Source organism: Schistocerca nitens, chromosome 2 (assembly GCF_023898315.1).
Source record: "Schistocerca nitens isolate TAMUIC-IGC-003100 chromosome 2, iqSchNite1.1, whole genome shotgun sequence".
In the NCBI taxonomy this organism is placed as follows: domain Eukaryota; kingdom Metazoa; phylum Arthropoda; class Insecta; order Orthoptera; family Acrididae; genus Schistocerca; species Schistocerca nitens.
Genome location: NC_064615.1, coordinates 1,066,698,863 through 1,066,711,311, shown reverse-complemented (window position 1 = coordinate 1,066,711,311; position 12,449 = coordinate 1,066,698,863). Strand labels below are relative to the sequence as shown.

Genomic DNA, 12,449 nt, shown 5'->3' with positions numbered 1-12,449 from the left:
TGTATAAGAAAGTCACTGATTTCACATTGCTTTTCTTAAACCATCAATTTTGCATTATTGTTTTCACAAAGTTTTCCTGTCTGTATATATAGGGTATTCAAGAAGTCCCTGTACCCTCTTGACTGCAGAAATAAGTAATTGTTTTATTATTCTGAATTTGATAAAAAGCATTGTTTTAAGTATTGTTTTGTTTCAGTATTGCATTGTTTCAGTTATTTATTCATGTCTTGAACGATATGATGTTTTGTCAAGCTACTGCTAAAGTGAGTGGACACAGTTACACTGTTCAGGAGCAATTAGTGGCATGTGTATGGTGCAAAAATGTCCACAGAAGCACAAACAATGACAATGAGCGTATTTAAGAATTGCTTTAGCTAGCCTTCCCTCGTAAAGCAACCCTACTTGACTGGAAGAAACTTTCTTTTGCTTCAGGCAGTGGCAAAGAAACACGAAAAGATAGCTATACCATTGTTGCTCAAGCATCTCTTGGACACACTGCAGTTACATTGAATATCACATAAATTGCTTTGGATTTACAATTTTACCCTCATAACCAGTTTGTTTCATGGACCCTGGAGAATGGGAAGAAGCCTTTAACTTGTTGAGAGTGCCAGTATCTATGTAGTGTAACTGAGTTGCTTTCCAGTGATAGTATGTTACCTTTCCTGATTGTTACCTAAACATAAACCTGAGAAAACACTGTTGTTTCCTACTAATGTGCAATTAACAATGTGTTACCAAACATGTCCTACCCAGCGCTATATTTCAGTGACAGCTGTAACACAAATTGCTATCTGTTAAGCTTTAGGGAGTGGAGAAGTTCTGTAGCTCACTTTACTAAATGAGCTGTTGATGTCCAACACTTGTTGGCTATACTATTGTTACTATAATTTATTTAGTTTTGATAGATATTGTGACAGTAGGGCATTAACATCCAAAAATTCCCATCATTTGTATGGAAGGTACACCAAATTGTTTAGACATGCCAACAGGGCATGGTGGGCAGCAATCTGTGCTGTTGTGTACAGGAAGGTGTCGGAGAAAAGTGACAGTTCGTTGATACAAGGTGACCAAGACAAAATTTCTTGTTGATGTGATGAACGGCTCATAATGTAGAAAAATAAGTTAATGTGGATGCGTAGGAAAAACAAACCCATGATGTTCAGATACAGAATTAGTAGTGTCCTATTTGACTCAGTTATGTCATTTAAATATCTGGGCATAACACTGCAAAGCAATATGAAATGGAACGAACATTTGAGGATTGTGGTAGGGAAGGTGGGTGGTCGACTTGGTTTATTGGGGAATTTTAGGAAAGTGTGGTTCATCTGTAAAGGAGACTGCATGTAGGACTAGTGCAACCTATTCTTGAGTGCTGCTCAAGTGTTTGGGATCCTCACCAGGTCAGATTGAAAGAAGACACCAAAGTAATTCAGAGGCGAGCTGCTAGATTTGTTACCGGTAGGGATGGAAGAGTTATGGATATGCTTCATGAGCTCAAGTGGGAATCCCTGGAAGGAAGAAAACATTCATTTTGAAGAACACTACTGAAAAAGTTTAGAGATCTGGCATTTGAAGCTAACTGCGGAACAATTCTACTGCCACCAACATACTTTTCGAGTAGGGACCGTGAAGATAAGATACGAGAAATTAGGGCTCCTACAAAGGCATGTAGACAGTTGTTTTTCCCTCACTTATCTAAGAGTGAAACAGGAAAGGAAATGACTAGTTGTGGTACAGGGTACCCTCTGCCATGCACCATATGGTGGCTTGCGAAGCATGTATGCAGATGCAGATGTAGGTGTAGATGCAGACAATTTTGTTTTATTAAAGTTGCTGAAATTGGCAGATTCCCCATTTGATGTGTACAGGGTGATATGAGTAATTACACTATATTCATGATGCTTATTTGTTTTTTACTGCATCACTCTGTGTTCTTTTATATGGTAGTGGTCACAGAGTTCTATCTGACCATTGTATTGTATCATCTTGTTTGATGTGAATGCCCTACATCAGTTTTGGAAACTTAAAAGGATAGAAATAAGATTTCCCTTTCTAATTTAAGAAATAACAGAAAGTAAATGTATATGATGCAAAGAACATGGTACTTTATTCACAGGAAGCTCTGTAGGAACAGCTCTAACATTTCCACTTTGTGGTCTGCTTATATCATGGTTTGGTTGGCCTTCTGTTTTCTACACAACTGGTGGAATTGGAATTCTGTGGTTCATCATTTGGTGGCTTGTTGTGTATGATTCCCCTACTGAGCATCCTTATGTGTCTATGAAGGAGAAGCAACTCATCCTGGATAGTTTGGGAACATCAGTGTCTGAGACAAAGGTAATACTGGTCACAATTTTTACAGTATGCGAATGCATTATACTGCATTTTATGTTATTTAACAGAAGTTCACAAAGTAGGGTTAAAAATTAATTGTAGTGAGGCAAAAATAGCTCTCTCTCCCTCCATCTCTCACTCTCCCCCTCCACCTCCACCTCCCCACCACATCCCCATTCAACTCCCCCTCCCCCTTCCCTCCCCCTCCCATTCCCCCTGTGCCTCCCCCTCCCCTGTTCTCTCTCACTCCCCTTCCCCCTTCCCCTCCCCCTCCCCTTGCCAATGAAAGATGGTCTGCAGGGACATCACTATGCTTCTGAAGGCTTCTGATGAAGACGTTGAGAGAACTGTGAGGCTGTGTTTGCGGAAACAGTGTGTCGACTTCTTCCGTGATGGCTTCAGAAAACTTGTTCATTGTTGGCAGAAATGTATCCAACTGGCTGGTGATTATGTGGAAAAGTGAATATTGGTAATTAAAGATCACATTCTAAGGATTATTTTTGCGTTTGATTTATTAAAATATTCCCATCCAAACCCAGTAAACGGAGGTGAAAGCATTATTTTTCATTCAACCCTCATATAATTTAAATTACTGCTGCATTTGCATGTAATTTTTAATTACGAATTCAACATATTATTCATTAATACCATTATGTCCAGAATTTTGGCCAGAGGTAAAATGGTGTAGGAAATGATTTATTTTAAAAATACATTCATAAATTCTATCAAGTTGTTACACAACGAGTATTGATGAATGAATTATTTGATATACTGTATGTGTTGTCTATTGTTAGTTAGAACATGCCTTTACTGTAAAAGAAGTATTGGTTCGAATAACTCAAGAAAACTATTAGACTGACTTATTCACATTATTTATTCACAGGCACCCACACCTTGGAAGGCAATTTTATTATCGGGTCCAATGTGGCTCAATATTTTCTCTCAGTGGGGTAGCACATGGAGCTTGTTCACACTTATGACACAGGCACCAACTTATTTCAAGTTCATTCATGGCTGGAACATACATATGGTAAGTGATATTTAAAATGTGTATGAATGTTCAATCGTTCTAAACTCTTAGTACTACCACAATATTTGGCCAATATCACCAGACTTGTAACCTTATAACTTTTTCTTTTGAAATGGAGCTAAAAGCTGCCAATAAACAAGAGGTGGGTTTGACTGACCAACACCTATTGGCCCAAGTTACAAGTAACTTCTGACAGAAGGATGAAAATTGTATGTGATAGAATGGCTGGTAGTTGAATGACGTAATTCTTCATAAGCGACAATGTAAATCAAATAGATGATGTTCACCTTTGATTACACTGAACAACAAATTTGAAGTGAAAGTGTATAAATTCCATGGTTCATGGCCGATGCTGTTTCCTATCTGCTTTGCCCCTTTATTATAGTGCGTTTTTACATTGTGTCTCCATATATTTTGCATTGTACTGGTAATGACACCTGTTGCTAAGGTGTTTCTTAATTTTCCTGTTTTATGTTCAAGATATTTCATGCTTCGCACGCCTGTGTCTCCCATACTAATTTATTGGTTACTGTAGTGGGGTTTCGCCCTCTTATTATAATATCTGAATGTAAATTTTCTTGCTCTGATTTGGTAGCTAGTTCTTAGGAAAATTGTTTAATGTACTGTACCTTAGGTAGGCATTTTTCCATTTGCAGGACTGTTTCATGTCAGATTTTGTTTACAATTTATGTTGCACTAAGTAATTTTGAGGCAGTTTGTCTCCAGCACTTGTGCATGCATGAGTGCATGCGCTTGGCTGCTGGCCGAGCCTCGCCGCGGAACTGCTTGCAACGCCTAGTTTCCTTGTTGCTTACGTGTCACCCTTATTCCTGGCCCGATGTAGCTCTGTCTGTTTTCCTTACTGTTTTTAGTATTGATAGACATAATCTTATGATTATGCATCTTTATTCTGTATTAGTTTTATTCTGTGACATGTCCAACATTTGGCCCACAAAATAATTTAATTTTTGTATCACGATTTTCCTTATTATGAAATCATTAGATTGATGATGTATTTCAATGTTTAATATATGTCTGTATGGGTTAATTTATAGATTCTGAAGAAGATATCATTATTGGCATCAAAACCTAGGCATTAACAAAAAAAAAAAAAAAAAGAAAAAAAAAACACTGGCATTTCAAGGCTGAATTTCTTATTGTCTGAACAATTCACGGTTGCTGAAGCACTGCATTATGTTTAAGATTTGCATTATAATATTTGATTTTAAACTTAACATAAAAATGCATGTATAATTATCTCAATGCAATAAAACAGTGTAAAATGAAAACTTGAGCTAATTTTGAATTGTCTTTGTGACATTCACAATCAGCACATTAGAACTGATAGGAATTGGGCTATTTTCATTCGATTTACATTTTCATTGTTGCACAGAGTCAGTTATAAGTAAAAGTTTTTTCTTAAAAATCAAAATACTGATGTTTACTTGAAAACTGGCCATTTCGTGTAGATCACTCTGTATTTATCCATCAGACAAGATACATTCGTAAAAATTCCTTCTTAGTCTGAAAAATGGTTGTTGCTTGGAGTTTCTTGTGCAGTAACAAGCACACACTACGGTTTTATGTAATTGCTTCTGTTGTCACAAAGAGTTGGCTGTTAATCCTTTTATGCTCACGCCCACCCCACTGTAGTAATTTACACAGCCAGGTGGCACAGAAATGCCTTGTTCAGTTAAAATTATTTATCAAAAATTAATGGAATTTTCAGGAATTGTATCAACAGAACTTTATTACCTTTAAAACATAGATGAACACTTAAAATAAATTTTCCATGTTCTACACTTTGAAGCAATCTTCAAAACAAAGTCCTACATTGCAGTCTCTTCTTACAAGTTTTCAGCAGTTCTGTTATGAGATACAGCCTAAATTTTATATGCACATCTTCCTTTGTCTTTTCAGTGGCACAATAAACAATAAATGCATAGTGCACTGAAATATTTAATAGCCTTCAAAATATTTTCACATATGTGTCTTTCTTGTGACTCCAGTTGAAACCTGTCATAATACAGATACAAAAAGGAAAGAAAGAAACTACTCTGCAAATGTTTTATTTGTATGTGGACAGTTTGTAGTTTGAAATTTGCTTGAGTGACCTGTTTTCCATCAAAGTTCTTAAATGCTGCATCAGCACAGATATCCCCACACTTAGCTGACAAGGTAATTTTGTCCATTATCAACAGACAGTACAATACGGTCTTTACCTGCGAGACTACAGCAGGAAAGTACAACTCCTTTACAGTTGTGTGAATTTTTCTATGGGACAGTTGCAGAAAACTTAAATGTAACAGTCCTTATTTAATAAATGACCTTGTGATAAGAATACATGCAGAACAGCATCATGATAATCAAAGAAATGAGTAAAAATGACCTCACATTTTCTTTGTATCTGAACGGTTCAGTTCAGTGACTGTTATGAATATCAAATGAAATACACAGTTTTATATGTTATTGGTTACAGTTATTTATATATTAGATGTTGTATAGAATTTATCACTGTTTCTAGTCATCCTTTGTCAAGAAGCTTCAATTCATATCACTGAATCTCTATTGTGCTACCTGTGATGAGAAGTTCGAGCATCTGTTTCGTCACTAGTGATAGCTACTGACAATAGCCCATTGCTGCTTCTACACTGTCATTTGCATTCCAAAATCAGTACACACTGAGGTGACAAAAGTTATGGGTTATCTCCCAATATCTTGTCGGACCTCCTTTTTCCCAGTGCAGTGCAGCAGCTTGACATGGGATGGGTTCAACAAGTGACTGGAAGTCCACTGCAGAAATACTGAGCCATGCTGCATCTGTAGCCATCCACAATTCTGAAAGTGTTGGTGGTGCAGGATTTTGTGCACGAATTGACCTCTCAATTATGTCCCATAAATGTTCGATGGTATTCACGTTGGGTGACCTAGTAGGCCAAATTTTCTTTACTCAAATTGTCCAGAAAGTTCTTCAAACAATTTGCCGTGAACAATTGTGGCTTGGTGACATGGTGCATTGTCATCCATTGTTGTTTGGCTGCAAACAGTCTCCAAGTAGATGATCATAACTATTTCCAGTCAGTGATCAGTTTAGTTGGACCAGAGGACACAGTCCATTCCACGTAAACACAGTCTGCACCATTATGGAGCCACCACTAGCTTGCACTACGCCATGTTGACAACTTGGGTCCACGGCTTCATGGGGTCTGCACCACACACGAAACCTACCATTAGCTCCTACCAACTGAAATTGGGACTCACCAGACCAAGCCCTGGTTTTCAAGTCATCTAGGACCCAACTGATATGGTCATGAGCCCAGGACAGGCACTGCAAGTGACATCATGCTGTTAGTAAAGATACTCACAATGGTTATTTTGCATTGTGTTTTGTGTCTGTTAGCACTAACAACTCTACACAAATCCCATTGTTCTTGGATGTTAAGTGAAGGCTGATGGTCATTGCATTGTCTGTGGTGAGAAGTAATCCCTGAAATTTGGTATTCTCAGAACACTCGTGACAGTATGAATCTCAAAACACTGAATACCGTAACGATTTCCAAAATGGAGTGTCCCATGAGTTTAGCTCCAACTGTGTGGCTGTGATCATGTCAGCAAACTTTTCGCATGAATCATGTGAGTACAAATTACAGTTCTGCCAATGCACTTCTGTTTTACACCTTGTGTACACAATACCAGTGCCACCTGTATATGTGCATATTGCTGTCCCGTGACTTTTGTCACCTCAGTGTGTTTTGCTACTTTTATTCTTTTCCCAAAATATTCTTAAATACTGATTTACATCAACAATAGATATCCTACATATTCTTATTCTTCTGCAGTCTTCTTTGTTTGGCACTGTAGTTATTAAGCCCAGTTTCTTTAATTTAGCCCTATATTTTCATTTGTGGTCTAGATGTTAAAATGGGAAACATTTTGCATACTTCTGTTGGGAATAATTGTATCATTCCTAAACCCTTGACTGCAATTTAGTATCCTTTTGTGAAAAGTTTGCTCTAAAATTATCACAAATTTGATGCCCTTAGTTCTACTACAACACAAAATTTGATAACATTTTCATCATTTTCTCATTTCCAAACCTAAAAAAGAATATTGCTAAGTACTGTACTAAAAAATGTGCTCTACAGACAAAGAATTGAGACAAATTATGCATACAGGAAATATGAAAAGAAATCAATAATAAATTATTGATAAAGAATACCTTTTTCTTGTATTTTAATATTAATTTTTGTACAGCAATAATTGCCAGGAAACTGTACAACACTTTTCCTAAGCATTCACTTTTCCTAAGCATTCACTTTTCCTATTTTTTTAAACTTCATACTCTTTATGCAAAGCATTGTGCTTATCACCCCTCACCATCTAAGCTCCTTTGTAAAAAATAGAACAAAATAGTACTTCCATGGAACAAATTCTGTGATTAAACATTTCTGTGCAATTATAAATGCATTATCAGACAGTGAAGTAGGCATTTAATAATTTGCATATGTTTAAGTGAGAATATTCACTCTGACAAAAATCTTATAACTGACATTGTTTAAATGTTAGAAATAAATACTATAAAATAAAAAGATATGCATTTAAGTATTCCATAACATTCTGGAATCATTGCTTTCACAGTCTACTATATAGGGTGTTTCAGGAGTAACAGTAAATATTTTAGGAGATAGTAGTGTAGAATAGTTTGAATAAAACATTTCATACAATGTATGTCCAATTTTATTAGCTACACAGATACAGCTGGTTACAAAGGTGAGTTTTCATTTCATATGCTGGTACTCCCATTGCTACTTTTTATTTTAAAAAAAATACACTCCTGGAAATTGAAATAAGAACACCGTGAATTCATTGTCCCAAGAAGGGGAAACTTTATTGACACATTCCTGGGGTCAGATACATCACATGATCACACTGACAAAACCACAGGCACATAGACACAGGCAACAGAGCATGCACAATGTCGGCACTAGTACAGTGTATATCCACCTTTCGCAGCAATGCAGGCTGCTATTCTCCCATGGAGACGATCGTAGAGATGCTGGATGTAGTCCTGTGGAACGGCTTGCCATGCCATTTCCACCTGGCGCCTCAGTTGGACCAGCGTTCGTGCTGGACGTGCAGACCGTGTGAGACGACGCTTCATCCAGTCCCAAACATGCTCAATGGGGGACAGATCCGGAGATCTTGCTGGCCAGGGTAGTTGACTTACACCTTCTAGAGCACGTTGGGTGGCACGGGATACATGCGGACGTGCATTGTCCTGTTGGAACAGCAAGTTCCCTTGCCGGTCTAGGAATGGTAGAACGATGGGTTCGATGACGGTTTGGATGTACCGTGCACTATTCAGTGTCCCCTCGACGATCACCAGTGGTGTACGGCCAGTGTAGGAGATCGCTCCCCACACCATGATGCCGGGTGTTGGCCCTGTGTGCCTTGGTTGTATGCAGTCCTGATTGTGGCGCTCACCTGCATGGCGCCAAACACGCATACGACCATCATTGGCACCAAGGCAGAAGCGACTCTCATCGCTGAAGACGACACGTCTCCATTCGTCCCTCCATTCACGCCTGTCGCGACACCACTGGAGGCGGGCTGCACGATGTTGGGGCGTGAGCGGAAGACGATCTAATGGTGTGCGGGACCGTAGCCCAGCTTCATGGAGACGGTTGCGAATGGTCCTCGCCGATACCCCAGGAGCAACAGTGTCCCTAATTTGCTGGGAAGTGGCGGTGTGGTCCCCTACGGCACTGCGTAGGATCCTACAGTCTTGGCGTGCATCCGTGCGTCGCTGCGGTCCGGTCCCAGGTCGACGGGCACGTGCACCTTCCGCCGACCACTGGCGACAACATCGATGTACTGTGGAGACCTCACGCCCCACGTGTTGAGCAATTCGGCGGTACGTCCACCCGGCCTCCCGCATGCCCACTATACGCCCTCGCTCAAAGTCCGTCAACTGCACATACGGTTCACGTCCATGCTTTCGCGGCATGCTACCAGTGTTAAAGACTGCGATGGAGCTCCGTATGCCACGGCAAACTGGCTGACACTGACGGCGGCGGTGCACAAATGCTGCGCAGCTAGCGCCATTCGACGGCCAACACCGCGGTTCCTGGTGTGTCCGCTGTGCCGTGCGTGTGATCATTGCTTGTACAGCCCTCTCGCAGTGTCCGGAGCAAGTATGGTGGGTCTGACACACCGGTGTCAATGTGTTCTTTTTTCCATTTCCAGGAGTGTATATCAAATGTCATTCTTGTTTTGAAGTTACAAAGCTGTGCATGAGTTTACATAGTTGAATTTTTTTACTGTGATTGTAATTGTGGTTTGCTGACCAATTCTGCTGTATTGTTGAAGCATGCCATAGACATTTCCAAATTCTGAGTATGCTAATAAAGTATTTCTGTATGGGTTTTGTAATGGAGACGCTGCTTTTGCTTGTAGAGAACATGGTAGATGATTTCCTCATCACGGTATGTCAGATTCAGTGGTATTTACTCATGTTTTCACTAAATTGTGTGTGACTGGTGTAGCTTCCAGCAGCCATATCTCATCTGGACATGCAAATGAACTGTGTGTGGATGAAGAATACATTATTCAGCTGGTAGAATTTAGTCCTTAAACAAGCACACACAGAATTTCTACATGTATCGGTGTTCCACATACAAGAATATGGTGGATATTATAGCTAAACAACTTCTGTCTTTATCATTTACAGTGGACTGAACACCTTTAACAAGGAGATGAAAGTAGCTGGTTTGAATTCAATTGTTGGTCAATTGCAAATTGCCAAGTAATCTCATTAATATTGTTTAGTGATGAAGCCAGTTTCAATTATAACAGTACGACTAACACTCTAAACTCCCATCGGTGGCCAAACAAAAATGCATATGCCTTTGATAGACATACGTTTTCAAGCTCACTTCTCTGTAAATGTATGTTGAGGCACAATAGGCAATCAGTTGAATGTACCTATTTTATTGTCGCATCATTTCACAGAGCCCTCTTTTTTAGACTTTCTTGAAAATGAGCTTCCAGTGTTGTTGGGAGAGGTTCTTATGGCTACAAGGGTGGGTATGTTCTTCCAACTTGATGGGGCACCTCCACATTTTAACTGTGAGTTGACACATCATCTTCACACAACATTCCCTAGTATATGGATTGACAAAAATGGTCAGATTTCTTGGCCATCAAGGTCCTCGAACCTTACCACTTTAGATATTTGCCTGTGGGAATGGTTGAATGGGAAGTCTACAAAGAAAACAAAACACATGAAATGAATTAATTGTTTGGATTATGAATAGTGCTTCTCTCATAAGAAAATGCCAAGACAACCTCAGAAGAGTGTTGTCAAGAGAATTTGAAAGTGCATTGAAGTTAGAGCTGGAATTTATAAAAATAAACTTTGAGTTTAATCACTTGCCTTTGTGTAAAACCTTCTGTGAGTATTTGTTTTAGTTACATGCTAACAGCTGTATTTCTGTAACTACTGAAAATTTGACGTATGCTATATGGAATGCTTCATTCAAATCAGTCTATACCACTGTCTCCTAAAATATTCACTCTTCCTCCTGAACCACCCTGCATAGTTATGTCAAATCCTTCATTGTCTTTCCAAAGCACATAAAAATTCCACACTTTACTTTAAAAGCCTTTATCAGAATCATTTTATTTGCAATTGGGTAATCTAATGGCTGGATTAACATGTCAGTTAAAGGCAACTCCTGAAAATGTAAACTGTGACAAAATAATACAGTTGGTCCTTTCCATTACATTTCAGACTGGGCTTCTGTCTGGGATTCCACATGTCTGCCGCATTATTGTGGCATTAGTGTTGTCTCACATAAGTGACAAAATGTTGCGAAAAGGTATCATGTCAAAAACAGGAATTCGAAAACTTGGATCGGCTGTATGTAAGTATCAAGTATTTCATTTATTAGTGTAGGAAAAGATAGATTGCTACTTACCATAAAGAGTTCATGTTAAGTTGCGGTGAGGCACAGCTAAAAGACACGCATTAGCTTTCGGCCACAGCCTTTGTCATAAAAAGAAAAAAAAAAGAAACACACACATTCATTCACGCAAGCAAACACACCTCATGCACACATGACTGCAGTGGTAGCTCAGACCAGAATAAAAAAAAAAGAAACACATGCATTCATTTACCCAAGCAAGGATGTGTGCATGAAAAGTGCTCTCTTGTGTGAATTAATGTGTGTGTTTTTATTTTTATGACAAGGGCTATGGCCAAAAGCTAACATGTGTTTTTTTAGTTATGCCTGTCTGCAACTTACAATGTTTCAGTAAACAGGAGAATGGGGAAACAAAATTTCTTTGATTAAAGTTTGAATTTGTATTTAAGATATGGGAGGGCGGAAACATTATAAGTAGTAGTTCTTCTATGTAAGTTCAAAGTTCCTAATTTGGCTTCAGTTAGACACAAAACTGCTAAAATTTAAAATTATTCCTCAACTGATTATTTTCATTGAAAGTTAGAATAAAAACTCTGTATAATTTTTATCCAGCTATTCCTGCCCAAATATATCATTAGCAGTATGTCAATTATAGACTACGTGCTGGAAATTTTGACTGTCACATTGCCTGAATATTCATTTAGAAAACATCAGTTTATTATCTGCTGCATAAAAAGTAAATTTACCTTTAGAATAACATTTACACTTTAGGTCGATCTTTGGCTGTTGGTGTCTGATGGAATTTTCTAGTCAGTGTGATGCTACCAAATTCTGTTTACATTTGTCAATAGGATACAGTGTCAAACTGTTTGAAATAAAACATGTTACTATCTGAATTAATTATTATTCAACTAATGACATTATACTAGTGGATGAAAGCAGATGCTTCCATGCTTGTTTCAAGATACCAAGGGGAAGAGAACGTTAGTCGGTTGTAGCTTTTTATTGCCCATCAAAGACATTATAGAGTTCACAGATACTAGATCAGTCACATTATACGCTATATATACACTGAAGTGTCAAAGAAACTGGTACAGGCATACGTTTTCAAATACAGAGATATGTAAACAATCAGAAAACAGCACTGCTGTCAGCAA

General features: G+C 38.5%; 1 protein-coding gene across 3 annotated transcripts in view; it reads left to right on the top strand.

Annotated features, from left to right (window-relative positions):
* LOC126237448 (sialin-like) overlaps positions 1–12,449 on the top strand; it is a 191,648-nt gene that overhangs the window by 165,843 nt on the left and 13,356 nt on the right. For all 3 annotated transcript variants that reach the window (XM_049947578.1, XM_049947577.1, XM_049947579.1), the window contains exons 5-7: positions 2,120–2,340; positions 3,221–3,367; positions 11,160–11,292. In XM_049947578.1, coding sequence (XP_049803535.1) covers positions 2,120–2,340; positions 3,221–3,367; positions 11,160–11,292 — 501 coding nt within the window. The remainder of the gene's footprint in view (positions 1–2,119; positions 2,341–3,220; positions 3,368–11,159; positions 11,293–12,449) is intronic.